A 25,292-nucleotide genomic window follows, 5' to 3' on the forward strand; every position below is an offset into this window, starting at 1 on the left:
TCATATTTAGGATATTCCCCTATATATGAAGGAAATGATGTAAGGGGATCAAGCTGAGAGCTCTGCGGTCTGGGAGGGCCGGGTGCTTCCTCTCCTTTGCCCTGCAATAGTTTATGAATGGGAAACGGGGAATTCTCAGGTGGCATCTGGGGTGGGAAGTGAGCCTGAGTTTTTCACAGCCTCACAAAGGTCTTTGTGTGTCAAAGGGGGGAAAAGGAGCCCCTACAGCTCTTCTCCAGCCCTTATTTCTGGCTTGGAAGCTGATGGAAATGACAGCAAATGTTTTGTGATGGGGTGAATCTAACACAGAGAGGAAAAACATTCACCTGTTTGGTGAATCAGAGGTTTATTTTGGGTTGTTTTGAGTGGTTTCTGTGCTTTTTAAAACCACTATCTAATAAATGCCCTGAGGTTTCCCAAACCAGTGGCTTTGTGAGCTCCCTCAGTGCTTCCTTCAGACCCTGCCTGGTTGCTGGGCTGGAGCTTCCTTATCTTTTATCTGTCCAGAGCCTCTGAAAATAATCTGACATGCACTGCCCAGTTTGGGCTCTCCAACCCCGAAACGAGGACAGCGGCAATGAAGGTTTGGGGTCATGTCCACCTATTTCAAGCTGCAGAATGTTTTAAGTATTTGTTACAAACACCAAAAGCGTTAGAGCACAATCAGATGAAGGCAGAAAGAGCTGCTGGTAGTGCAGAGGTGAAAGTGAGGTTTGGAAGGTGTCCCTTTTGGAACTGGGTACTGAGATCATTGATGGAATCGCCCTTCACCCTCAGCGAGAGTTGTTCTGCCACTGTCCTTTGCCCTGAGTAATGAATGGGGGTTTAAGGAGAGAAAATGAGTGGAAACTTAATGATTAATTGTCTCAATCTTATCTCCAAACATAAACCTCATACACAGAGCACATGGACAAGTTCATTTCTAGCAGCAAAGCAAAGGAATTTCAGCTTTTTAGTGAATGTGCGTGTAAAGCCACTATACTGAGACTGAGGCTTGAAAAAATCGGTTTATTAAAAAAAATATTTATCTCAATTTGAGGTTATGCAGAAGCAGTCTGAATATTTCTGATACTGGAAAATTACATTAAAATGTAGATATTATGCATATATAGATGTTTATTAGGTGTTAATCCCATGATAATTTTCACCCCCTCTCCAGTGTTTGACTTTTGGTCACACCCTGATATATCTGTCGCCGCTCAAATGTTTCAATAATTCTTTTTAAATATTTATTTTACCTGTGGATCTTGTGATCTTAAGAAAGAATGCATCTCCAATAAGCAATTTACTCTGAATCCATAAAAAGCCTTCTTTGATGCTTTCTGTGCCACCACTGAGTTCACTCCATAGAGTTTTTCAAGGGAGGGCTTGACCCGAGTGCAGAAATTATTAAAGTTTCTCGTGTTTCACAGAATCACAGAATAATGAGGTTGGAAGAAACCTCTAAGATCAAGTCCAGCCTATGCCATAACCCTCAAGTAGACCATAGCACCATGTCCAGTCTTTTTTTAAACACATCCAGAGATGGTGATTCCACCACCTCCCTGGGAAAACAATTCCAGTACTTTATTATTCTTTCTGTGAATTTTTTTTCCTAATATCCAACCTGTACCTTCCCTGATGTAGCTTGAGACTGTGTCCTCTTGCTCTTTTTTTTAAACACATCCAGAGATGGTAATTCTACCACATTCTACCACAAGACAATTCCAGTATTTTTTTATTCTTTTGGTGAAAATTTTTTCCTAATGTCCAGCCTATACCTTCCCTGACATAGCTTGAGACTGTGTCCAAGTTGCTGCCCAGTGGAAGAGACCAACTCCACCTGTCTAAAACCTTCCTTCAGGAAGTTGTAGAGAAAAACAAGGTCACCTCTGTATTGTAAATGCAGGCGAACCCAATGGGAAGAAATGACGATGTCTGACTCAATTCAGAAGGCTGAAATATTTCTTTATTATAACTATGCTAAAATACATTAATATACATATAAAAAGGAAGATACTAAAACTACATACTACTTTCTCTGACTCTAACAAACTCGTGCCCCTCTCTGAGAGGCCAGCCCAGGTGGGTTGGATTGGCCACCAGGCTCAAACAATCCTCACCAAAATCCAACCAAGAACTCACTCCAGGTGAACAATTCTCCAAACACATTCCACATAGGAAAAACAAGGGGCAGAAATAGAAATTGTTTTCTCTTTCATTTCTCTCTGTGCACCTCTATGAAAAATCCTAAGAGTGAGAGAAATGTGCTTGCCACATCTCTGAGCCTCCTCTTCTCCAGGCTAACCAACCCCAGTTCCTTCAAACGTTCTATTTGGGGGTGAAATGTGCACTTTAAGTGGTTTGGTATGGGTTTATTTGTGTAACCCCAGCTGATTTGTGCCCCTCTTGTCCTTGCTCAGAGCACCTGCTCCCTCCGTGGCTGCTGCTGGAGCCCCCAGAACGACGCCAGCGTGCCCTGGTGCTTCTTCTCCCCCAGCCATGGCTACCAAGTGCAGGGCTCCCAGAGGTCCACCCAGGCAGGTAAGCTCTGGGCTGGCCCCAGCTCCCAGCCCCTGCTGTCCCATTCCCTACAACACCTCGTGTTTGTCCCCCCAGGGTTTGAGGCCACTCTGGAGAGGCTGCCGGCCCCTTCCCTCTTTGGGGACGACATCCAGACCGTGCTGCTCACAGCGGAGTATCAGACAAAGAACCGCTTCCGATTCAAGGTCAGGCTTTGTCCTCTTCTGCTCCAAGGCCTGGTTTGTCTGCATGATGTGGGGTTGCCCATGGAGGGAGTGTGGGATTGATGCCTCTGGAGCACTCTGGTGATTCCCACCAAAGTTCTTTCGTTGTCCTCCCTGCTGTTGCAATACCTCAGGTTAACGGGGACTTGGCACGGTGGGAATTCTGCATGAAAAATCACCGAGACCTCTGGAAAGCTCAGATTTTCTATTATCCACCATTTGTCCTCATCACAGGAAGATTTAGGGGGATAAATGTATTTACTTACTTTTTGTTTATGGCCCAATCACATCCCTCAGTCATTTTGACAGACAATATTAGCTTTTCCAATGGTTTGTGTTTTCTGTGGAGAGCTCAAGAGGCTGTGCCATGGATATGGGGATATCAGTGTCTTGTGGGACTGTGAACCTTCTGTGGGAGAATTTGTCCTGGGGTGGGTTCGTGCTGAGCCAGGCAAACACAGAGTCAAATATTCGGAAGAAAATGGCTGAAAATGAATAATTAAACTTGGATGTGAATAACAATAAATGCAGAGGAGAAGACTGGGATAATGGTTGAAATACCCTGAGTCAGAACTGTGGAAAATGCTGGCAAATGTCTGTATTGGGGATTAATTAAAGGCCCGACGCTGTGTTGTGTCCATGTGTGCAGATCACTGACCCAAACGCTCAAAGGTTCGAGGTCCCTCACGAGCACGTGAAGCCGTTCAAGGGATCCGCGGCCTCCAGCCCCAGCTACAAGGTGGAGCTGAAGCAGAACCCCTTTGGCCTCGTGGTGACCAGAGCCAGCAATGGCAGAGTGCTGTAAGTCCTGGTGGGCCTTCCTCGGTGACCCAGGTGTCACTGGGGCTCCCTAAGAGCTGGTGATGCCGCACCAGATGCCACCTATGAGGTGTCCTCTTGGACACAGACTCTACTTCTTCCCTCTTCTTGACTGGTGGATGTCCCTCAAGGACTCTTGGGATGACTTTGGGAACAAAGTCTGAGGTGGAAAGCTCTGTCTGAAGGGTTTCAGGTGTGGTGCTCTGATCACGTTCTCCCAGCACTGGGGAAATCTCAATATGGGCAATTTTTATTACCTGAGGGACTCTTTGCCAGTCCTCTTTGCCAGACTCTTTGCTGATATAAATTCAAATCATGTGGGAAAACTCCTGATTGCCTTTTATCTTCTTTACCTTTTAACCTTTTTTATACCTTCCTTTACCTTTTATCTTCTTTACTACACTTGTGCTGAGGGCCTGAACCACCAAAATCAGGCTGCCCTTTACACCTGTGATATCTAAGCATAGCTGGTTATGTAACGCTGTGTGTAAAATATTTAATGGACTTCAACATTTAATTGTCTCATCACATTTATGTTCTAAAAATAAGTGAGTGAAACCAAACCCACCAGCCCACAGGTGTCCAAGTGCCCTGAGAGCAGGGAAGTGCCAGGATGAAGGTGCTCATTAAATCAGCCAGGAATGATTACCTGTCACAGGGCTGGGCCACTTGGATTAGCAAGGCTTCGAGTTGAATTAATTAAGGGTTGTTTTTTTGCTCTTATTAGTATTTTTTTCTTGCTTGGAATCCTCTGTAATGATTGATTTGCAATTAGAGAGGGTACAGAAGATGGACTTGGAAGTAGGCAGTGCCTGACTGATTAAACAGGTACTGGGAGGGGGGATGAGGCACCTGAGGGACCACACTGAAACAATTCTCTGGAATATTGTCTAAATTTCCTTAGGCCTTTGTTTAATTTCATAAAAGTGTTGGCACTGTAGTCTCTAAAGAAAAAATGACAGTGATGTTGGACTCTGAGTTTTGGGATAAGAGTACTGTGGGATAAGGGCAGAGATAAATCCTTGAAAAATTTCTTTGCACAAGATTTGCAAGAATTTCCCCCACTCTGAAACAGCCTAACAAAAGAGAGGCCTTTTTATAGAAGGACAATATATCACAACAGTTGATTACCAAAATCCTGATTATTCTGATAAAGTCTGAAACCTCCCACCAACTTTTGTTCTGCTTGAGACCCCAAGAGAGAGTTCTGATTCCATCAACAGACAGAAGAAAACCTGAAAGATCTGGGTGGGGACCTGACTCTGCCACCCAGCTCCAGCTGCAAGGAGCAGAAACAGTTCCTGCAACAACTCTTGGTAAAACTCTTCCTTTTTTCCTCGTTTTTTGGGTTTTTTTTCACTTTTCCACCAGGTTTGACACAACCATTGGGCCCCTGCAGTACGCTGACCAGTTCCTGCAGCTCTCCATCAAACTGCCCAGCAGCAACATCTACGGCGTGGGGGAGCACGTGCACAAGCAGTACAGGCACGATGTCAACTGGAAAACCTGGCCTATTTTTGGCAGGGACACTGCCCCCTCTGCAGTGAGTTTGGTTTTTTTTTTCCTTCAATCTTGGTAGTTCTGTCACCCAAACCTCTCGGGCTGTGAGATAAAAAATTAATAAATCCACTGTGTTTCACCTGAAGATTTTCCGGGCGCTGTATGTTATTGCTAAAAGCTCCATGGTACTGATGGGTGTTCCCTGATTTTTATGTTGGTGTGCAGTGGAAAACCAGTGGATAAACTTTAATAGATGAGTCTTCAGCTTCTACTGATAATCAGAATAAATAACATACTAATAAATAACAATAGTCATTGCTGAGGGCAGCGTTCAGTTCAGATGGCCCAGGCTGCTTCAGCAACATCCTTGGAGCTCAAATTATGGAAAAATTCTCCTTTAACAGCTGTTTCTTTCCAAGATGAAATATGTCTGTCAGCTGTTATTTGTTTCTAGAGTTCTCTGGCTGTGCCTTTATGAAACAATTTCTGTGACACACAGTTTTTGATAATTGTAAGACTATTTCCACCATTACCTCAGCTTCATAAAGCAACTCCCTGCTTTTAGAGAGAACTTTTGTTCTCCTGCAATAGGAGATAAATGGATTGAAACCTGAGGGTGAGATGGCTGTATGTAGTTAATTAATAATCTGGAATTTGCACCCATTGCCTTGAGATTCCTCCTCACTCTTTGCTCTGGATTGAAGATAGTTCTTAACTGAATGACTCCTCTGAGTGTAGACTCATTAATCTAAAATAACACTGAACAGAACCAAGTTGGGCTGATTTAAAATTGTTCAGGTTCTGTTTCTTGTTCATTTTAACTGAATTTGCTTTTTCAGGAGAAAAAGCACAACTGTTGCAACAATTGTTAATGTCTCTCAGGGGTTATTTTGCTAATAATACCAGCAGAAATAAAAATAATAATTAGAAAGGAAATGAAAAACCAGCACGGCACTCTCCTTTTTCCATAGCTTAGGCATCAAAATTATTGTATGGTAGGATGAATAGAAATATAGTTTAGATGTAGAACCTGATCTGTGATGAAAGGGGGTGGAAGCACCTCTGAAGTTCTTGATGAGCTCATTTATTCCCCAGAAATAGAGCTGCAATATCTGCCAACTTTCCTGGAGATCCATCAGTTCTGTTATCTATTTATTGGGTAAATCTTTGTTTTAATGGAAAATAAAGGAGAATAACACCAGGAAAAGCAGAACATATAAACCAGGGAAGTGTCAGGATTTAAATTTCTGCTGTTTTCTCCATTTTGAGACGTTTTGAGTTCTACCCGTGATATATTTTGAAATATTCCAGAACAGATCCTGTTATTAGATGTTAATCAGCTTGCCTGTTCCCTTTATTATTTTAGGCAATGGATAACTTATATGGAGCCCACACTTTCTTCTTGTGTCTGGAAGACAACACTGGAGCCTCCTTTGGTGTCTTCCTGATGAACAGCAATGCCATGGGTAAGAAACCTTTCCCTGGGGCTCTGAGCAGTGCAGTTGAATTTCTTTTGAAATTATCTTTGGGATTGCAGTAAAAGCTGAGCTGTTCTTAAAAACACCCCCAACATCTGAGGGCAGTCATTACCCCACGTCTAATAATAATTCAAATACCAACAGTGAGTAGCTCCCAGTTAAGTGGAGGATTTTGATGGAAATCTGAGTGTCAGGAACTTCTCCTAGGGTTGTAGAGGTCTGCAGTGGAATAAAAGACTAAATTTGAAGTGAGCAACATTGGAAATAAATGTCCTTTAATCCCTTCAGATAAATGTATTTATATTTATGCTTAATGAGCTCTGCACATCTTTGGGCTGGAAAGTTTTACTAAAAAATCAGAGATAAAAGGTTGAACCATTGGATTTCCTCTGATTCTCTTTTCTGCAAGGAATTGAAATGCAAGGATTTGCATTTAGGATAGCAAATAGGGTGCAAGGAATGGAAATAGAGACACATAAAGAGTTGTCTGATTTCCCCTTATTTGCAAGTTCAATTAATGATTTAGGGTTCTTTAAGCATTTTGTGGTTTTTACTTCAGTAAATTCTCTAATCATCAATTAGAAAAGATGTTTTAGAATTTCCTGTCCTTCAGAACTGTTTTTGTGCACTCTTGTCTGGCAGAGTTTGTGGTGCAGCCTGCTCCAGCAGTGACCTACAGAACCATTGGAGGCATCCTGGATTTCTACATCTTCCTGGGGAACACTCCAGAGCAAGTAGTCCAGGAGTACCTGCAGGTACCTTTACCTACAGGGATTATGCATTGGACAGATTTGTTCAAAGTGCTTAGAATTTATTTTGTAATATTCTTTTTCTCTGGGTGCTGGAGAGGATGCATCCTCGAGGCCCAAGAGCTCCAAAATTCATAAATCTGTAATTTACACCGTGGCCATTAGAGCTGGAGATGGTATCTAGAATAATTTATATTTCCTTGCTCTTATCAGGAGGGCAAATTCCTGTTCCTATGCAATATTATGGGATAGAGAGTGTGTTTACAGGATGTCCGGATTTTATGATCACAAGATAGCACTGAGTGTCCTTTGCACTTCTCGAGATCTGCCTCAGTTCAAGTGACACCTTAAAGAATGGGCATTGTCCCAGAATATCAGTATTTATTAAAATAAATAAATAGTAGGGTAAAATATTGTATTTAGGAGTGGGCTATTGGAGTAGATTTGAGACATGTGATGATTGTGTCAGGGCTACCTAAAACAGAGGCCAGACAAAATTAAGGGAATAAATGTTTATTGAAGAGCCTTCAGGTACATTTAGGATGGACCAAGCCCAAAATTGGACCACGAGTGATGAGTCTGCACACTTTTGTAGGTTTGGTCTATTTGCATATTGGGGGTTAATCCTCCAATTCCAGCTTCAGGTGATGAAGTCATTGACCCCCAGTTTGCTGCCCCAGGTCACTTTTGTTCCCATCTCTCTGCCCTGAGGCACTGAGGGGTCCTTGATTGCCAGGCCTGGAGAGGAATTGCTGTGTCTGCCCAAACTGGGACAGCAGCAGCTGACACTGGGTGTGGAGCTCAGAGTTACACACTAAAGAACTGCAGGGTTACAGAGAGATGGAAAATAGAAAAGCTCAAATCCTGAGGCATCAGTGGATGCAGGGAAAGGGGATGAGGTGGCACAGGGTGTCCAGCAGCACGTGGGATGTTTGTTTTCCCCTCAGCTTGTGGGTCTGCCAGCACTGCCCGCCTACTGGAACCTGGGATTCCAGCTCTGCCGCTACGGATACACCTCCCTGGAGGAGGTGAAGACAGTCGTGGAGAGGAACAGAGCTGTTGGGCTGCCCCACGTGAGTATGGGCTTTGGGGAGCACCCCGAGATCCTACAACTGCTGTTGGGCTGCCCCACCTGAGTATGGGGTTTGGGGAGCACGCTGAGATCCTACAACTGGCTCGTTTTCCATGAGCTGGGATTAAGAAACATGTGGTGTGAAAGGTTTTGGTGCATTTTGGTGCTAGACCCATTATCAGAATGTTGGATGGGGGATGGGTTAACAGCAGTTAGATTTATTCAAACACTACCTTGTAAAATTTTTTCATTTATTCTTTCCAACTCTGTCCATTTTTCTTCTCTTGACACATTTTTTTATTGTCCTATGGACAGTCGTGGGACCATATATTATTCTTAATTGACAGTCAAAGGCAAAGTACAATTAACTTCTAAAATTAGACTTCAGGGGCCATGAACCTGATTTCTTCAATAGAATAAAAATACCCTAATATTCAGCTAATATTTGGGAAGAAAGTGGACCAATAAAAATTGTTACCTATCACTTCTTATGGAAAAGCTGAACTCCCTTCTCTTTCAGGATATCCAAGTCATTGATATTGATTATATGGAGAACAGGAAAGATTTTACTTATGACAAAGTGAAATTCAATGGCCTCCCTCAATTTGCAGATTATTTGCATAAGCATGGACAAAAATATATCATCATATTGGTAAGCACTTAATTACTCCTTTTTTTTCCCTTGTGTACACTTTCATTACAGTTATTTATTATTATTACTATTCTTTGTAATTACTTCATTTACAGCCTGTAATAATGGATGGAATATCCTGATTTCTTCTTTTCTTTGTTGTTTTCTAATTTCTTTAGGATCCTGCTATTAGTACCCAAAAGAGGGCTGATCAAAGTCCCTATGGAAGCTACGTCAGGGGGACAGAGAAAAATGTCTGGGTTAATGAGTCAGATGGAACAGCGCTGGTTGGAGAGGTAATTGTGGTTTTACACATTTGAATTTGATCTGTTCTCGCTGCTGGGATTTACTTCAGCTCAAGGGACTTATCTATCAGGGAGAGCAAAGTTTGTAAGGTCTCTTGTAGACTATGATTACTCTCAACGTTTCTTAGCTTTTTTTTAATTGTTTCCATTAAAAAAGGTATTTTTCATTGATTCTACATCAAAATGGATATTTTTAAAAATTTTATTTTTAAAATAAAAATAGAACTAAAATAGCAATTAAAATTACACTTGCTCACATTAACCCTATGGGTTTTTTTACATTAACACTAATATTTTTTTACATTAAAGGGTAGTTTGAAGGCTCAAGAGACATTTCATCAACCAGCTCCTATTTATTTCCAGTAGCAACTGAAGAGCCACATCCCACATTATCCTTTTAATTTATAATCTTAACTTCTATTGAGAATTTTCTTAGCTGTGTATAGCTCCTTGTAGGACTCACAAGAAAAGCAATTGAAAAATTCAAAGTTAAGAAATTCATACTCTTTGTGTTCTTCAACCTGCCATTCCAACCTGAGCAGGTCTGTGATCCTATGACAGTTTTTTCATCTCCTTTAAAGTTTCATTAATTATTTTCCTTTGAATATTCCAGGTGTGGCCAGGGGAAACTGTGTTCCCAGACTACACCAGTCTCGAGGCCACGAACTGGTGGGTGAACGAGTGCAAAATGTTCTATAAGGAAGTGCCCTATGATGGAATATGGATTGTGAGTAATTCAGGATTTTTATTTTTAAAATAAAGGTGATAGCAGATGTTTATTACATTGAATTTTTATTAGATTGAAAGGTATTTTTATGATCAGGAAGGAGATGTTCAAGAATAGCTACTAATGATTCCTTAATTATTCCTTAAATAGGTATTAATGACAGAATAGAGTGGAAGACTTTTTTTAGGGACATGTATTTAAGAAAACTTTATTACATCCTGCATCTTTCCTTTCCAGGATATGAATGAAGTGTGCAACTTTGTTCAAGGCTCAAAAAAAGGTTGTGCAGAGAATAAGTTAAACTACCCTCCTTACACTCCCAGTAAGTTCAGCTACTTTAATTAGAATAATAAAATAACAAATAAAATGTTAATTGTCTTCAAGGATACAATGCAATTTTAGTGTAGTTCTTACGGGTGGGGTTTGCACATCCTATTGACAGAAAATATTTATGTGCTTGTATTTGTATACTTCAGGTGTGGTTTCTAGAACTGCCTCTTTTATCTTGTCAAATAAATACTGGATATTGTCATCGCCTTAATTATGTCGGATAATGCAATGATCCTCTTGCACTGTCAGGAGTTTTTCAGATATTTACAGAACTAAAATGAAGTTCATAGTTTGTATTAATAGTAGATTTAAGTAACCTTTGCCAGCATGCTGTCAGATGGTGATTCAGGAATTTAGAGCACAGTTCCCAGTTCCTTGGATGGGTGCAAAGCTCAGGAGTGGAAATATCACAGAGCAAGCCAACAGCCAAGAGCAGCATTTTGGTTTTGGAGCAATTAAACAGCCTGAGTGGAAAAATAAAGAGAAATAAAGGGCTTGGATGTCATAAATGTGCATTAACGATTGGAAATATTAATAATAAAAATGTATCTTACCAGTGCTATTTGTATTCCTTCCTTCAAGGGATTCTCGACAAAGTCATGTACTCCAAGACACTTTGCCTGGATGCAGTGCAGAGCTGGGGCAAGCAATATGATGTCCACAATCTTTATGGATATTCCATGACCCTATCCACTAGGAAGTAAGGAATGCATCCTAAAATCCTGCAGAAAGGTTTCAGAGCAGTCCATGACCTGGGTTTTCCACAGCACCATGAGATGTGACTGCTAAAAGAGGGAGATTCCTGGAAAATGCTGTGTTATGTTTGAGTCAATTTAGCCAAGGCAAAATCCACAGCCTGGAGCCGGCAGGAAAAGCCACAAATTACCAGAGCTGTGCAAAGAGATTATTTCAAATGAAAATCTTGAGCTTTGCTAAAACACACCTGCAAAGGAGTCCCCATCCTTGGGATGAATAATCAGTGCAAATCTGCTTTGTTCAGGATTATCAATGCCCGAGTTGTCTTTTCCTGTGTGTAATTCCAGCCTCATTCCTTTCCAGAGCCATTGAGACGGTGTTTCCAGGAAAGAGAAGCTTCCTGATCTCGAGGTCCACTTTTGCAGGATCAGGAAAGCATGGGGGACACTGGCTGGGGGACAATGCAGCCACGTGGGACCAGCTGAGATGGGCAATCCCTGGAATGCTGGAGTTCAACCTCTTTGGAATTCCTTATGTAGGACATCAGTTCATGCCATCCTTCCAAAACAGAGAACATCCTTCCAAAACAGAGAACACATTATCTAAGCAAGCACTCTCAAATGACCACTTACATTGGCATGTCAAAATTAACCCTTTTTAAGAATCTCCTTTAAACATTTCAATTATTGATTTTTGACACAGGCTGTTTGGTTTTTGTGGCTGTGCTGACATAAAAGTGGGTAACAAACTTATTATCTTATATATCCCAATCAACCTCTTATTTATGTAATTTTTAAACACCAGTGAGGGATGTGAAACAATTCCTGGTTTTCTTATTATTTCAAATTAGAGATATCCACTTAGAAGGGAAGTAGCCAGAATCCTTTTTATAGTTTAAATTTGAATGGCTTTGAAGCTTTTTTCTCATTCTGTGCATATGATCACCAAACAGGAAGATAAAATTTGGAAGAAGCAGAATGATGGGCAGTGTTAATGAAGGGTCAGTTTAATTTTTTGGACAGCATAGCTGGATTTGGGAGAGGAAAGTTAAAAATATGTTGTACCTTTTGAGGTGCACTATACATCCAATGCATTCTGATTTTTTAAAATTTTCTATTTTTAAAGGTTGGAGCAGATATTTGTGGTTTCACTGAGAACACCACAGAAGAACTTTGCAGACGATGGATGCAAGTGGGAGCATTTTACCCCTTTTCCAGGAACCACAATGCTGAATTTGTCATAGTAAGTTGTGCTCTCTGTTCAAAACTGCTTTGTGTTACACGACCACCTTTCTTTTAATATCACTTCTAATCCCTACTATCACTGAGCATCTTGAAAACAGAACATTAAGCTGTCTTTATGTAATTATAGATGGGAGAGGTTAGGTTTCATAAAGTTTGAGAATACAGTTTTTGGCAACAGTTTTATAAATATTGGTTGCTCCTACCACCAAGGAACACTGAGATCTGTAAGAACCACCAGGCCAAGCCCTTGGAGCTCCTTGGCATGAACCTGTGTGCCAGGATGAATCCTGGAATCACCCTGATGGACGAGGAGGGATGGGCAGTGCTGAAACAGCCCTCTGAAACAGCTTTTCACCCTTTTGGCAAAGTGCTTCTGAGAACCTGTCAGTAATAACAGTGGGTATTTGTTTCCAGCATCAAGATCCAGCTGTGTTTGGACCCAACTCCTTGCTGGTGAACAGCTCCAAGCATTACCTGAACATTCGCTACACTTTGCTGCCCTACCTGTACACGCTGCACTACAAAGCTCACACCCGAGGAGACACGGTCGTGAGGCCACTGCTCCACGAGTGAGTTTGCACACCCGTAGGGAAATCTGGCACATTTCATTCTGCCAGGGGACTTTCTAAACCTCTGTCCTGTGAAAATGCACATTGGGATATCTGTAGGTGACTTCCCAGTTGGTGAAACCTCATTTCGGCCTAATCAGGAGGTGATTTTTATTTGGCATCCTTTAGCCATGGTTGTGGACAATCAGTGCCCTGAAGCCTTGGGGTTGCTGCTGATATACATTAAAAAAACTTGATTTCTGCTCTATCCTTCACGTTTATTCAGGTTCTACTCTGATGAAATAACATGGGACATCGACAGGCAGTTCCTGTGGGGCCCCGGGCTGCTGATTTCCCCTGCTCTTGAGCCGGTAGGTTTGGCTGGTTTGGGATCTCTCTGGTGCCACGTTGAGTCACCAGCTCCCTCTCCTTCATTTATTGCTTCCAGTGAGAGAGCCCACAGCACATTTTTGCCCCTGCTGAAACAGAAAATCTTGCAGTTAAATCCTACTCCTGTTTTCCAGTCTTCTATGGAGTCAAGGATATCTGGTCTGATATTCTGCTTTACCTCATCTGCACATCATCTCTGAATTTCCTTTGCAGTCAGTTCTTCTTGCTGAATTTCAGCTTCTCTGTGGTACAACAAGAAAACAAAAAGGTTGTGGTTTATTCTGTAAATAATGATTTCTCCTGCCAGCAACACATTTGCCATGGACAAACATAAAACATTTGTTAAAGACAGAAAGGGAAAGCAAGAATCTGAAAGGCATCAGCTCCAAAATAAATGGAAATAAAGAAGATAGAGAGATACTTGTGGCTAGGATCTGGTTCACTGGGTTTGAAGCACTGTGGCTTTGGGTGGCTTTCAATGAGCTGCCACTTTGCAGAGCAGCAATTCAGTTACACCTCAGCAGCTTTGCAGAAATCTGCTGGGATTGCTCTTCCCCCTGTCTGGACACCATCCTAAACACCAGGAAACAGAAAAGCGTAGGAATATCAAGGATTTTCTCACAGTGAACTTCATTAGAAAATTGAGTTTATCTGATTGAGTTGAAATATGAAAGTTGTTTCTTTATTCACTTTTAGGGTGTGGAGTCCACTCGTGTGTACTTTCCTGATGCAGAGTGGTACGAGTATGACACGGTAAGGACATGCAATATGGGATATTGCATCTTTTTCTAAATGGGGATGTGATGAAATAGGATTGTCAGCCCTGCTTTGGGGACAGAGGCCTGAAGGAAAGACTTTGTGGTTACTTGGAGATAAGGGATGAAGGGTGGTGGGATAAGCACAAGAACTGTTTTCTCAAGAAAGGACTCAGATTATGGCATTAGATCAGAGTGATATGCAATTATGTGCCTGTTAACCCATAGATATTTACATAAGTTAAGCTTTTTTATAAGGCACAATTTGATGAAAATCAGAACTTAAGAAAACACTGCCAGCAGTGAATAATACAAAAATTCCTGTTCTCTTTTCAATCCCTGTCCATAAGGGTGAACCAATGCAACTGAAGAAAGTGTGGCACAATATACCAACCCCTGGAGACAAAATGGGGCTGCACCTGAGAGGTGGATACATTTTCCCTACTCAGAAACCAAACACCACCACAGTGGCAAGGTAGGATCCCAAACAGAGCACTTCTGACGTTTATTTTTTTTTCCCCATAGCAGGTCTGAGGACTTCTAGGCTACAAATAATAATAGCAGCCCATTGTATTTATGATTTTCTCCTTGAAGTTTGGGAACAGCTGTGATCCAAGCCTCACTTTCACACCTTTAGTGATGAATTATTTGCATAGAAATTTGTAAACTCACCGGGTATTTTAATGCATTTGCATGAAAATTAAAGGATTAGAATTAATTAAGGCAATTCTCCAAGGAGTGTGACCCTTTTGGGTGTTTCACTCTTGCATGAACATGGAGGATGCACCAAGAATGTTTAGATGTTTGTTTTACACATAAATCTCTTTCCACAGCCGCAAGAATCCAATGGGACTCATAATTGCCCTGGATATCAACAATGAAGCTTCTGGGGATTTGTTCTGGGATGATGGAGAATCTACAGGTGAGCAGCCACCAACAGCGAAATAAATATGGTTAACAAAGATCTAATGTCCTCAAATTTTAATGTTCCCGCTGAAAAGAAGACATTGTAACACACTGCTGCTACTTGCTTGTAAATCAAATGGTTTTCATCACTTTTAAGTAGAAAACTGTTATTTATGTAAGATTGAAGTCACGACTTAATTCGACACAGGTAAAGAAAAAAGACACAAGGCTCTACTCTAAGGTCAAACCTCTGTTTTTCAGGAGAAATCTTTAGATTGTCAGGAGGTGACAGGATGGGATTTTCCCATGGGATTTAGGAAACCGCTGCCCATCCAGGGAGGTGTCTGAACATCAATATTGGAAAGCTTTATGCATTCCACTTGCACAATTCCTCTTTCTTGCGGCCTATACCAATCGTATCTCCCAGGAAAACTCCCAAGCCTCTGCTTTTTTGGAATTTACTGAAAACTGGGGCTTCTTTTAAGAAATAGAGCAGTGATTCAGCTGATTATTGCTGCCATCAATCCAGCAGGCCTTGGGTGGCTGCTGTGCATGGTGGGGACAGCTCCATGTGCTCCTCTGGCCTAAAATAACGAAGCCATTACTGCCCTCACTGCTGCTGCCAAAAAAACCAATAAAATATTTCATCCTTTTATGGCCTGCCCAAAACTTACAGGTTGCAGTTTTACAGGGGAACCATTTACAATTTTCTTGTGATGGCATGATTTGTCTTTTCGTATGTGGGAAAAAAAAAAAAAAAAGGAAAAGTCAGATTGACCACGCTTTGTATTTCTTTTTCCTGGTCATGTGTTATTTCCTCTCTTATGGTTTCATGGCATTTATCATTATTATTATCATCACCATTATTTTTGTATGAAGAATTTTTATTTAGGTTGTGTTAAAGAATCAGCTTTGATCAAAAGTTTTATTTTAAGACAAACAAAGAAGAAATAACCATACAATAAAAAAACCACGACATTTTAGAAGAGCTGATTTCAATGAATTTTTGTGGAAAAAATTAGATCTTCTGAGTCTGGGAGAATGGCCAAAGAAAAAAAAAAAAGGGACATTTCAGTTTCTCAAAGATTAGTAAATATTTGAGTTTCTTAGTGCAGCTTTGAGTGCTGTCCTGATAATTAACAGTTTATTGATCTCTAGCAGTGGCACAGCCTTACTTTAATTTTATCTTTTACTACACTCCAAGTGTAACTTCTTTCTTTACCTTTTAGGTACAATTGACAAGAAAACCTACATCTACTATGAATTTAAAGTTTCCAACGTAAGTATTTGATTTTAATTTCTGATTTTTATTCAGTATCTTTTAAGAGCATTTTTTTCTCTCTTTGTTTTTCTTTAAGATTTGCTGGAAAACAAAACATTTGCCAAAGCCAAGAGGAATTCTGTTCAAAATACTCCCATTTAACTGGGATGAAATCTGTTGTGGTTTTTTTCTCCTAGTTAATACAAATATCTAAATAACTCTTATTTTCTACCACATAATAAATATTGAATTGAATATTGCTCAGCAGCAATATTCACTGAACAAGAGAACTCTAAAGCATAAGAGGCATTTAAAACAGAGTCAAAAAGGAGAAGCATGGAATGTTTGTGATTCTCAAAATAGTGTCACTGTAAAAAAATATATATTTTTATACTGTGAAAATATAGCTGAATGTCTCCAAAGAGTGAGGGAGACCCACCCCTTGCCTGAACCCTCAGAAATTACATGAGGATTAAGTTTTATTGTGTTATTTCAAGCTGCAAGTGCCTTTGCATGGTTCATTGACATCTGGATGGAGTCCTGATAATGTTTCTATCTAATATTGACAGTAACTATCACAAAACAAGGATTGCAAATAGCATTATCTGTACAATAATATTAATATCGCGTAAAGGTATTAATTCCTTTGCCATGGTGAAAGAGCATAAGCTGAGTGAGAGAATGCAGAGGAACATGAGTGAAGCACATGAACTTTGTAATATTTTAAGTCACAATTAATGAAAGAATAATTTGTAGATAAGACACCCCAGTTGCTGTTGGAGTTTGAAACCCCAGTAGCCAAATTATGACTCGACTGCGATGACATTTGAATTAACAATTAACCTCAAAGTTCCCATCGAGGGCAATAAGGAAGTTCTAGACACGTGTGACAGCCACAGTGCACTTCCTCTGCTTGGACTCTTAATCTAAAAATAATTCATGACACAGAGTAGGAAGTGTTGTTTTTATATCAAGAGAAGTGAGAACCTTTGGTTGTTGGAACCCAGCGAGTCTGGAATTTATCTGCCCTGTCACAGACCCACCCCAGCCTTTCTTTATTTCCCAAGCAAGGAAAAAAAGCTGAAACACAACTCTGAAGATTATTTTAGACATGGTAGAAAAGCTTTATGGTGATAGCAACAAACAGAGCAATAATGAACTTGTGTGGAAGAGGATATTGGTGTATTTATGCTACAGTGTGAAAATCTTCATAGGAAATGTTAAATCAGGAGGACTTTGTGCAGATTTTTAAAAGGAGAAAGTGACCACTGTATTATTTTTCAGAATGCTCTACAAATGACTGCTACACACAGCAATTACGCTGATCCAAACAAACTGAAATTTGAGGAAATCAAGATATTGGGATTGTCCAAGGAAATAGGATCAGTTTCTGTGTTTCAGAACAATGTTCTGCAAAATTATGTCTCTGATACCACCTATGATCCTTCAACAAAGGTAAAGCAATAACAGAAAAATGAAAAGTAAACATATTTAAAATTGCATCAGCTTTATTTTATACATTGCAAAGGACAATACCCAGTGCCAATGTTGTTTCAATGAAATACCATGTGAATCTTATTACAGAACGAAAGTACAATTGCGTTAAACTCTGCTGCATGAAAGTGCATCTAAGCTATGCTCGTGGTGCAGCAGACAGCTTATTTCTTGTCTTTATTTCTGTTTGCTTCCAAGGAAGCTGTGGGTTTAACTCCATATTTTTAGAGTCTTAATTCTTCAGATTTTATCTGTAAAAATATCAGTTGTGTGCCTTTATAAAAGTGAGACTCTATCAAATATTAAAGGGTGGGATTTTGTGAATTTTCAATTTTTAAGTATATTATTCTTAAGGACCAGCACCTCTTCTGACTGAAGGAAAGCTTGATGGGATGTGACATTTAATAACTCTTTATTGTTTCATATTTATAAGGTTGCTGTTATAAAAGGACTTCAGCTTGACCTGGGAAAATCTTACACAATCAAATGGACTCAAAATACAAATATCAATGAAAGATTTAATTGTCATCCTGGCCCTAATGCAACAAAAGAAAAATGTGAACAACTTGGCTGTTCTTGGGAAGTAAGTAATTATTTTTCTAAACTAATTAGACTCAAAAAAATCTAGAATAAAAGGATTTTCTTTGTGGTTGTTACAGAATAAAAGTGATCTGGGAGATTTGTCAGGTTTAAATAAAATGGGCCTCAACTGGCCTGTACTGATGGATTTTATTTACCTCAGTAGCTGACACCCATTTAAATTCGACCACATTGTATCAGAAGTTGAGGAAAAATGAGGTTTTTTTTTCAAAGATGAACTGAAAAAATATTAGAGTTATGAAAAAGTAGAAGAGCATCTTCAGCTGCCCCTTCTGCCTCAGTGGCACCATGGCTTGCAGGGCTCAGCCCCTTTGTGTCACTTCATGGTCACACAGGCATATTCTAAGTCAAATTAATTCCTCTGGATCTCAGTTTGAGAGGAAATCTTTGAATTCCACAAAAATCTTGATTAGTTTGTAAACTTTTTTATGTCTGAATCAAGGAGCTACTTCCAAACCTTCATCTCCAATGTGAAGTTCCTAAACACATGGTTTTATGTATCAATATTATTAATTATTAATAAACATGGGGGAGAGTAATATGGCCTGGCAAAGTTGAACTTCAGAGGGTGCCTCCAATTAAATTATTGTCTGTTCTTCTAAATCTAGAATGCCCATTTTGGGCCTTTCCTATAGGAATGAAATCCAAAATTCAGTGCTGGCTGCTCCTGCACCAGCACCTGCTGAAGCAGTTGATAAGCTGCTCTGAGTTTGTTGCTCTACTAAAAGGATTTTTTGTAATTTTGGACATTTGGAAATGTCAGGAGAGACCTCAGATGAGTAGGACGTAATTTTCACTGGTTTTATTAAAGATAATTTGTGTGAATAAAGCCAGTGAAAGATTTGCTCTGACGCTCCCTGAGTATGAAATGGGGTTTGGGCGCATCTCCTTGAAGGCGGCCAGAGAGAAATGGGATTAAAAGGGACGAAGTTTAGGAATTTCCACAAGCCAAGATTAAACCATGTTGGGGGATTGATCTGAAGATCACAGAGATGCAGAAATTAAACCCTTCTTAATTGCACGAGGATTCAGTTTCCCGACTCTGAACTGTTTGTACAGCCTTCGCTGGATGGCATTATTACACCTGAGTCAACATAGAGATTATTCTGTGTTATTTCTTTATATTCCACTTATTTATTGTTTTATTATTATTTATTATTTCTTTATATTCCATTAATTAAAGGATTCTATTATATATATATATATATATATATATATATATATATATATTCCATTAATTAAAGAATTCCACCCCCAGTTCTACATTTGACACAGATCTGATAAAAACAGGATTCCATGCTGATAACTAATAAACAATCCAACTGACTCATTAACCTGGAACTCCTCTCTGTTTGCACCAGGAGACAGCAAATCCAGATGTTCCTTCCTGCTACTACAGCTCCAGCAATCCTTACCTCGTAAAGAACTTCAATTATTCCTCCACTGGAATCGTGGCCAACCTCAGCTTGGACGACTTCAGGGTCAGAGCTAACGATGCTTACACTGCCCCAATCGGCACCCTGCGCCTGGAGGTGAAATATCATCTCAACAACATGCTGCAGTTTAAGGTAACGCCAGCCCAGAATTCCTCAAGTGTTTCATTTATGGGAACTCAAAGGGCTCTTTATGGCCACATTTATATTTCACAGACAGAAGCAGCCTTGTGTAAATACATTTCTCCTTCTAACCAATTATTATTTCTCTTAGTTTGCATCTTTTCTCGTCCTAGAATCCTAGCAGTCAATTTTACAAAGAAATTACATGAATCAAAGGTATAATGCCAGTGTATGTCTATAATGTCAGCCAGGAACTTTGACACTGAAAATATTTTGTTAATATGCAGTTACATTTATCTGTAAGTGCTGTCATGACTCTACAGTTTATTTTTACATCCACCATTGCACTTCAATTCTAAAATTGTCTGTGAACTGTTATTTAACTGTAATTTTATTTATTTTTATTGCTATGTGTTTAACAATATTGAGCTAAGTGGTCAGACATCAAAAACTAATTCTATCAGCTTTCAAAATACAGAAAACCTGAAAAAAATCTAGAAGGGAGTAAAATATGAACTAGAAAGTTATTTATCATACTTGCAAAGTATATGTTCCTATATACAAAGTATATACACCTATATTCTAAATATAAGTAAATACTTTAAATTCATGTAGATAATTAGATGAGCCATTCCTGATCCAAAATAATATTTAAATTTTTTTGGTTGGTATTTCCCCCCCCTCCGCCCCCCAACAAAATCCTGTGGAAGATCAAGAATATGCATTTGGAAGAAAATACTCACCACAACAGGTCTTTTGCAATTTATATCAGATTCAGATTTCGAACAACTTGACTTGCTGAAATAAACTGACGTTTGCTCCACAGATCTATGACTATCAAAACCCACGATACGAGGTGCCCGTGCCCCTGAACCTCCCCAGCTCCCCCACGAGCTCAGACAAGGAGCGGCTCTACGACGTCTCGCTCCAGATCAAACCCTTCGGCATCCAAGTCCGCCGCAAAAGCACGGGGACGGTCATGTAAGCCACTGCCATTCTTTGTTATTTTATGTCACATGTTTTTGGTGGCTTTTTCCCACGCCAAACCCTCTCTCTGGGCTGGAGTGAAGAGCACTGCTGGCTCTGAAGACTGTTCCTTGTGTGCTCCCCAAGTTTTTGGGAGGCAAAAGGATTTTCCACAGTTCCTAAAACATTCCTTAGGTGACAACACTGCGCATTAAGTCAAGTAAGCCACTGCCACCCTTTGTCATTTTATGTCACACGTTTTTGGTGGTTTTTTTCCACTCCAAACACCCTCTCTGTGCACGTGCTGGAGTGAAGAGCGCTGGCGGCTCTGAAGTTTGCTCCTTGTGCATTCTCCAAGTTTCTGGGAGGCAAAAGGATTTTCTACAGCTCCTAAAACATTCCTTAGGTGATCACAGCACTGGTCATTAAGGGTTGGCCTTTTGGGTCAGTTTTGGGGAATGGTTAGGGAAAAAAAAAAAGTGAGGAAGTGGTGTGCCAACTAACTGGAGATGGGTTTTGGTAACACGACAGATGAGTCTGGCAGGAGTTTCATTTTTCCTTGATTAAGTCCGAGTTAGAAAAGAGAGAACAATTGAGTGTGTAATGTTTTTTATTCAAAAATCCAATTCTATTTAAGTTTTTTTAAGTACTCAAAACTTAATTGCGAGTTGAGTTCCCTTTGCCAACCAGAATAATAATTCAACCTGCAACTGAAGCTCCTGGAACAATGACATTTGCTGGCAGAGCCCGCCAGGCTGCAGTTTGATTTCTAACTGGAAAGATGCTGACTTATAATAAATGTGACCTGTGAATGCAATTTCAGTGTAATCTGCACGGAAAGCTCAGTGAACTGTAAAAAGCACTTTGTTTACTATATTCCATGTGGCTCCAGTGCTCTGTCTGGGAGGAAAATAGGATTGCAGTGTCCTGAAACACATTTTCTCACTAAATTGCCAAAATAAGAGACAACTTGCAGGGCATGATGCCTGCTATTCCTCTCTGAGAGACACAGAGAACTTGGTGTCCCTAAACTCTTCAGCAATTCTTAGACATCCTCATTTCATGTCCTTTAAGTCTCCTTGATAACCACAACAGTTTTAGTCCACTTTACTGAAGAGTGAGATTTCCAGAGAAGAAGAGTGGCTCAGAAGGAAGTGTCTGCCAGAAACACATCCCCAAGGACACTCGATTTCTAATTTTACTTTCCTCTTCCCACTTCAGCTGGAATTCAGGCCTGCCCACCTTCACCTTCAGTGACATGTTCATTCAGATTTCCACCCGCTTGGCATCTCAGTACATCTACGGGTTCGGAGAATCGGAGCACCCCACGTTCCGACACAACATGAGCTGGCACACCTGGGGAATGTTCACCAGGGACCAGCCCCCCACTGTAAGTAGGCAAAGAAGAAGAAAATATGATTTCTGAGCCAATGAGTTCAGAACTGTTTAGCACAATTTAAAAATCCGGTGCATGTCTGCTGGTACTGGGCATTGGCTCTGACCATGTTAATCATAGTTTACAATTTAGATGGTGTCTCCATGGCAAAGGTCTTCTGTAAACCCATTATTTGTGACCTGCAAGATAAATGTGAGGAGCTCAGGTCCTCAGTCAGATGTTGGAAGGTGACAGATGGCTTAGGAGTAACAGCACGTTGTTCCTTTTTTTATTCTTCTCTGCTCATTGTCTTGAAAATTAGACATGAGTCAGAACAATTCCTGTTGCTTGGGGATTAATTTAGTACTTATACAGGTAAAGTAGAAATCTTATCTCTGTTTATTTGTCTTATTTCCTACAAGATAGCAAATTTCCAATTATCAGGGAACAGCCAATGAAATAGCAGCAGCTAATTATAGCTCTAACTTCCAGTTCAGGCTGGAACACATTTTGAGAAAATGAAATATAATGTCACCAGCACCTCGTGAGCACACAGACACCTGGTTCTGTTTGCAAAGAAGGGAAAGTTTTGTCCTGAGGAAACACCTTCTCATTAGTGAAATTTAAGTGCAGCAATACCATTGCTTTCCTTCCTGCCTGAGCAGTCTTGACAAGCCTGACAAACTGTGAAGCTCCATGTGACCTTCTGCAGGTCTGTTTTGTGGTTAGGTAGGGTTTATGTGCATAAATTTAAAGTTTATTTGCCATGTTTGGCAATTTTCTCATCTTTTATTAAATTTATTACTAAATGTTAATAAGCAAATGTTTGCAATGTTTCCCCAGTAAAATGTATTTTGTTTTATTTGCAGTACAAGTTGAATTCCTATGGTGTTCACCCATTTTATATGGCTCTTGAAGAAGATGGCAATGCCCACGGAGTTCTCTTGCTTAACAGCAATGCAATGGGTAAGAAAACTTCCACTTTATCTCATAAAATCATGGAATGGTCTGGGTTGGAAGGGCCATTAAAGCTCATCCTGTTCTACCCCATTGCAGGGACACCTCCCACTATCCCAGGCTGTTCCAAACCATGTCCAGCCTGGCCTTGGACACTTCCAGGGATCAAGGGGCAGCCACAGCTTCTCTGGGCAACCTCAGGGCCTCACCCCCCTCCCAGGGAACAATTTCTTCCCAACATCCCATCTCAGGCAGTTTGAAGCCATTCCCCCTTGCCTGCTCCCTCTTAGACTTTTGCAAATTCTCTCTCCTTCGTCCTCCGCGTGTTGTGTTTTTACAGTCAGTGTTTTGCAGCGGTGGCAAATCCAGGCATCCTTTTCTCAATTCCTTCCCTCCACTTCCAGATGTGACCTTCCAGCCCACCCCTGCCCTGACCTACCGCACCATCGGAGGAGTCCTCGACTTCTACATGTTTTTGGGCCCGACTCCCGAACTCGTGGTTCAGGAATACACCCAAGTAGGAGCCTGACTGCTGCTGGGCTTTGGTGGGTTGGTTTGGTTTCTCTTCCCCTCCTCACCACAAGCATCCTTTCCTCTTTTCAGCTGATTGGGCGCCCATTCATGCCCCCCTACTGGTCCTTGGGATTCCAGCTGTGCCGCTACGGCTACGGCAACGACTCGGATGTCGCCAAGGTCGTGGAGGATATGAAGGAGGCTCAGATTCCCCACGTACGTTGGGAGCAAATAACATTTGAGCTTTTGGTTTCATAGCTTTGGCTAAATCCATTTAAACACTAAAGTAACCAAACTTTGGTAACCAACCAAAAAAAACCCACTGCGGTAGAGAAGAGCAGGTTTTGTGTCGCAGACTCTGGGCTGTGTTAAGAGCTGCTTAATTTTCTTAATTATTCACACCAAAACATGACAGGAAGGAGTAATGTTTTAAGAAAAACCAGCAGGGAGAAAAATGAAGCAGCATAATTTCATTGCCATAATGCTCTCTGTCAAGTCAGCTGTGGGATTCCTACTATCCCAACAGCAACAGCGGGGTTGTTGTTGGGATAGTAGGAATAGCACCTAGACCTAACAAAATTATGCTATAAATTGAGTGTGGACTCATTTTAAATATAATAATATCAATGTTTCAATAGAGACCAGCTATTCCCATTGTTTCTTTACAGCTACGGAAATGTAAATGCAGTTTTTCTGTATATATGTACAGACAAATCAATTTTTTTCTCTATTTTGTATCAATTTCTTCCCTCACTTTAGATGCAGCAGTGAAAGGTTTATTTTGGTTTGGACCTGATCATAGATTGTGTAATATTCATTTAACATCTTCAGCCTGAAGTTACCACTGCTTAAAATTTTACACATTGAAAGTTCTGTATTTTACTTATTTTGGCCAATTTTCAATATTTGGCAAAAAAAAGGGGAGAAAATAATTTAAAATTAATTTTTTTTTGTTTTTTTTTAACTGCAGGATGTCCAATATGTAGATATTGACTACATGGATAGGAACCTGGACTTCACCCTTTCCCCACGTTTTGCTGGATTACCAGCTCTGATCAACAAAATCAAATCAGAAGGAATGAGGTTTATCATTATCCTGGTCAGTTTGGAATATTGCTTTTAAATTCCAATACAGCATCACAAAATGGAGAATATATTCTCCTTGAGTTTTGAGCCTAAGGGTAAATGTGTTTCTAACTGTAGGATCCAGCAATTTCTGGGAATGAAACTGATTATCCTGCCTTCACCAGAGGTGTGGCCAATAACATCTTCGTGCAGTGGCCTGATACCAAAGAAATTTTATATTCCAAGGTACTGTCCAGGGATGAGTATTTAAACCTGTGTGTTGTTAATGCTCAGTTTGTATTTAACGTGATTTGATTGTTTTAAATATTCTTTGTCCCATTAGGTCTGGTCGTTTCTTCCCAATGTCCAAATCGACGAGTCACTGCCTCATGAAGAACTAGTAGAGGTAAATACTGACTTGGTTTGGTTCTGGACTCAAATATAGACATTAATTAATTAAAAGAGCAGTAAAATCATTGATAAATCTCATGGCAGGAATAATAAGTTGAAGAAACTGGTTAAGCCTTCCTAAAAGCAAACCAATTTAGTGAACAAGCAATTATTTTCTGTTGTCTTTTTTTTTTTTTTAATTCCAGAATTTTAACTATGGAATACATTCAGTATCCTCA

At 40.2% G+C, this 25,292-nt stretch overlaps 1 protein-coding gene across 1 annotated transcript in view; it reads left to right on the top strand.

The window, feature by feature from the left end:
- SI (sucrase-isomaltase) overlaps positions 1-25,292 on the top strand; it is a 45,332-nt gene that overhangs the window by 5,605 nt on the left and 14,435 nt on the right. The window contains exons 4-34 of the mRNA XM_002194436.6: positions 2,403-2,523; positions 2,599-2,708; positions 3,376-3,527; positions 4,917-5,088; positions 6,412-6,511; positions 7,166-7,278; positions 8,220-8,345; positions 8,865-8,996; positions 9,155-9,271; positions 9,894-10,007; positions 10,245-10,329; positions 10,920-11,037; positions 11,397-11,568; positions 12,159-12,275; positions 12,692-12,846; positions 13,112-13,196; positions 13,912-13,968; positions 14,321-14,445; positions 14,804-14,892; positions 16,106-16,155; positions 17,422-17,592; positions 18,065-18,214; positions 19,593-19,799; positions 20,614-20,768; positions 21,975-22,143; positions 22,998-23,094; positions 23,490-23,602; positions 23,689-23,814; positions 24,569-24,697; positions 24,802-24,909; positions 25,007-25,069. Of these exons, the coding sequence (XP_002194472.6) occupies positions 2,403-2,523; positions 2,599-2,708; positions 3,376-3,527; positions 4,917-5,088; positions 6,412-6,511; positions 7,166-7,278; positions 8,220-8,345; positions 8,865-8,996; positions 9,155-9,271; positions 9,894-10,007; positions 10,245-10,329; positions 10,920-11,037; positions 11,397-11,568; positions 12,159-12,275; positions 12,692-12,846; positions 13,112-13,196; positions 13,912-13,968; positions 14,321-14,445; positions 14,804-14,892; positions 16,106-16,155; positions 17,422-17,592; positions 18,065-18,214; positions 19,593-19,799; positions 20,614-20,768; positions 21,975-22,143; positions 22,998-23,094; positions 23,490-23,602; positions 23,689-23,814; positions 24,569-24,697; positions 24,802-24,909; positions 25,007-25,069 (3,798 nt within the window). The remainder of the gene's footprint in view (positions 1-2,402; positions 2,524-2,598; positions 2,709-3,375; positions 3,528-4,916; positions 5,089-6,411; positions 6,512-7,165; positions 7,279-8,219; positions 8,346-8,864; positions 8,997-9,154; positions 9,272-9,893; positions 10,008-10,244; positions 10,330-10,919; positions 11,038-11,396; positions 11,569-12,158; positions 12,276-12,691; positions 12,847-13,111; positions 13,197-13,911; positions 13,969-14,320; positions 14,446-14,803; positions 14,893-16,105; positions 16,156-17,421; positions 17,593-18,064; positions 18,215-19,592; positions 19,800-20,613; positions 20,769-21,974; positions 22,144-22,997; positions 23,095-23,489; positions 23,603-23,688; positions 23,815-24,568; positions 24,698-24,801; positions 24,910-25,006; positions 25,070-25,292) is intronic.

The sequence above is a fragment of the Taeniopygia guttata genome, chromosome 9, assembly GCF_048771995.1.
Source record: "Taeniopygia guttata chromosome 9, bTaeGut7.mat, whole genome shotgun sequence".
NCBI classification, from domain to species: domain Eukaryota; kingdom Metazoa; phylum Chordata; class Aves; order Passeriformes; family Estrildidae; genus Taeniopygia; species Taeniopygia guttata.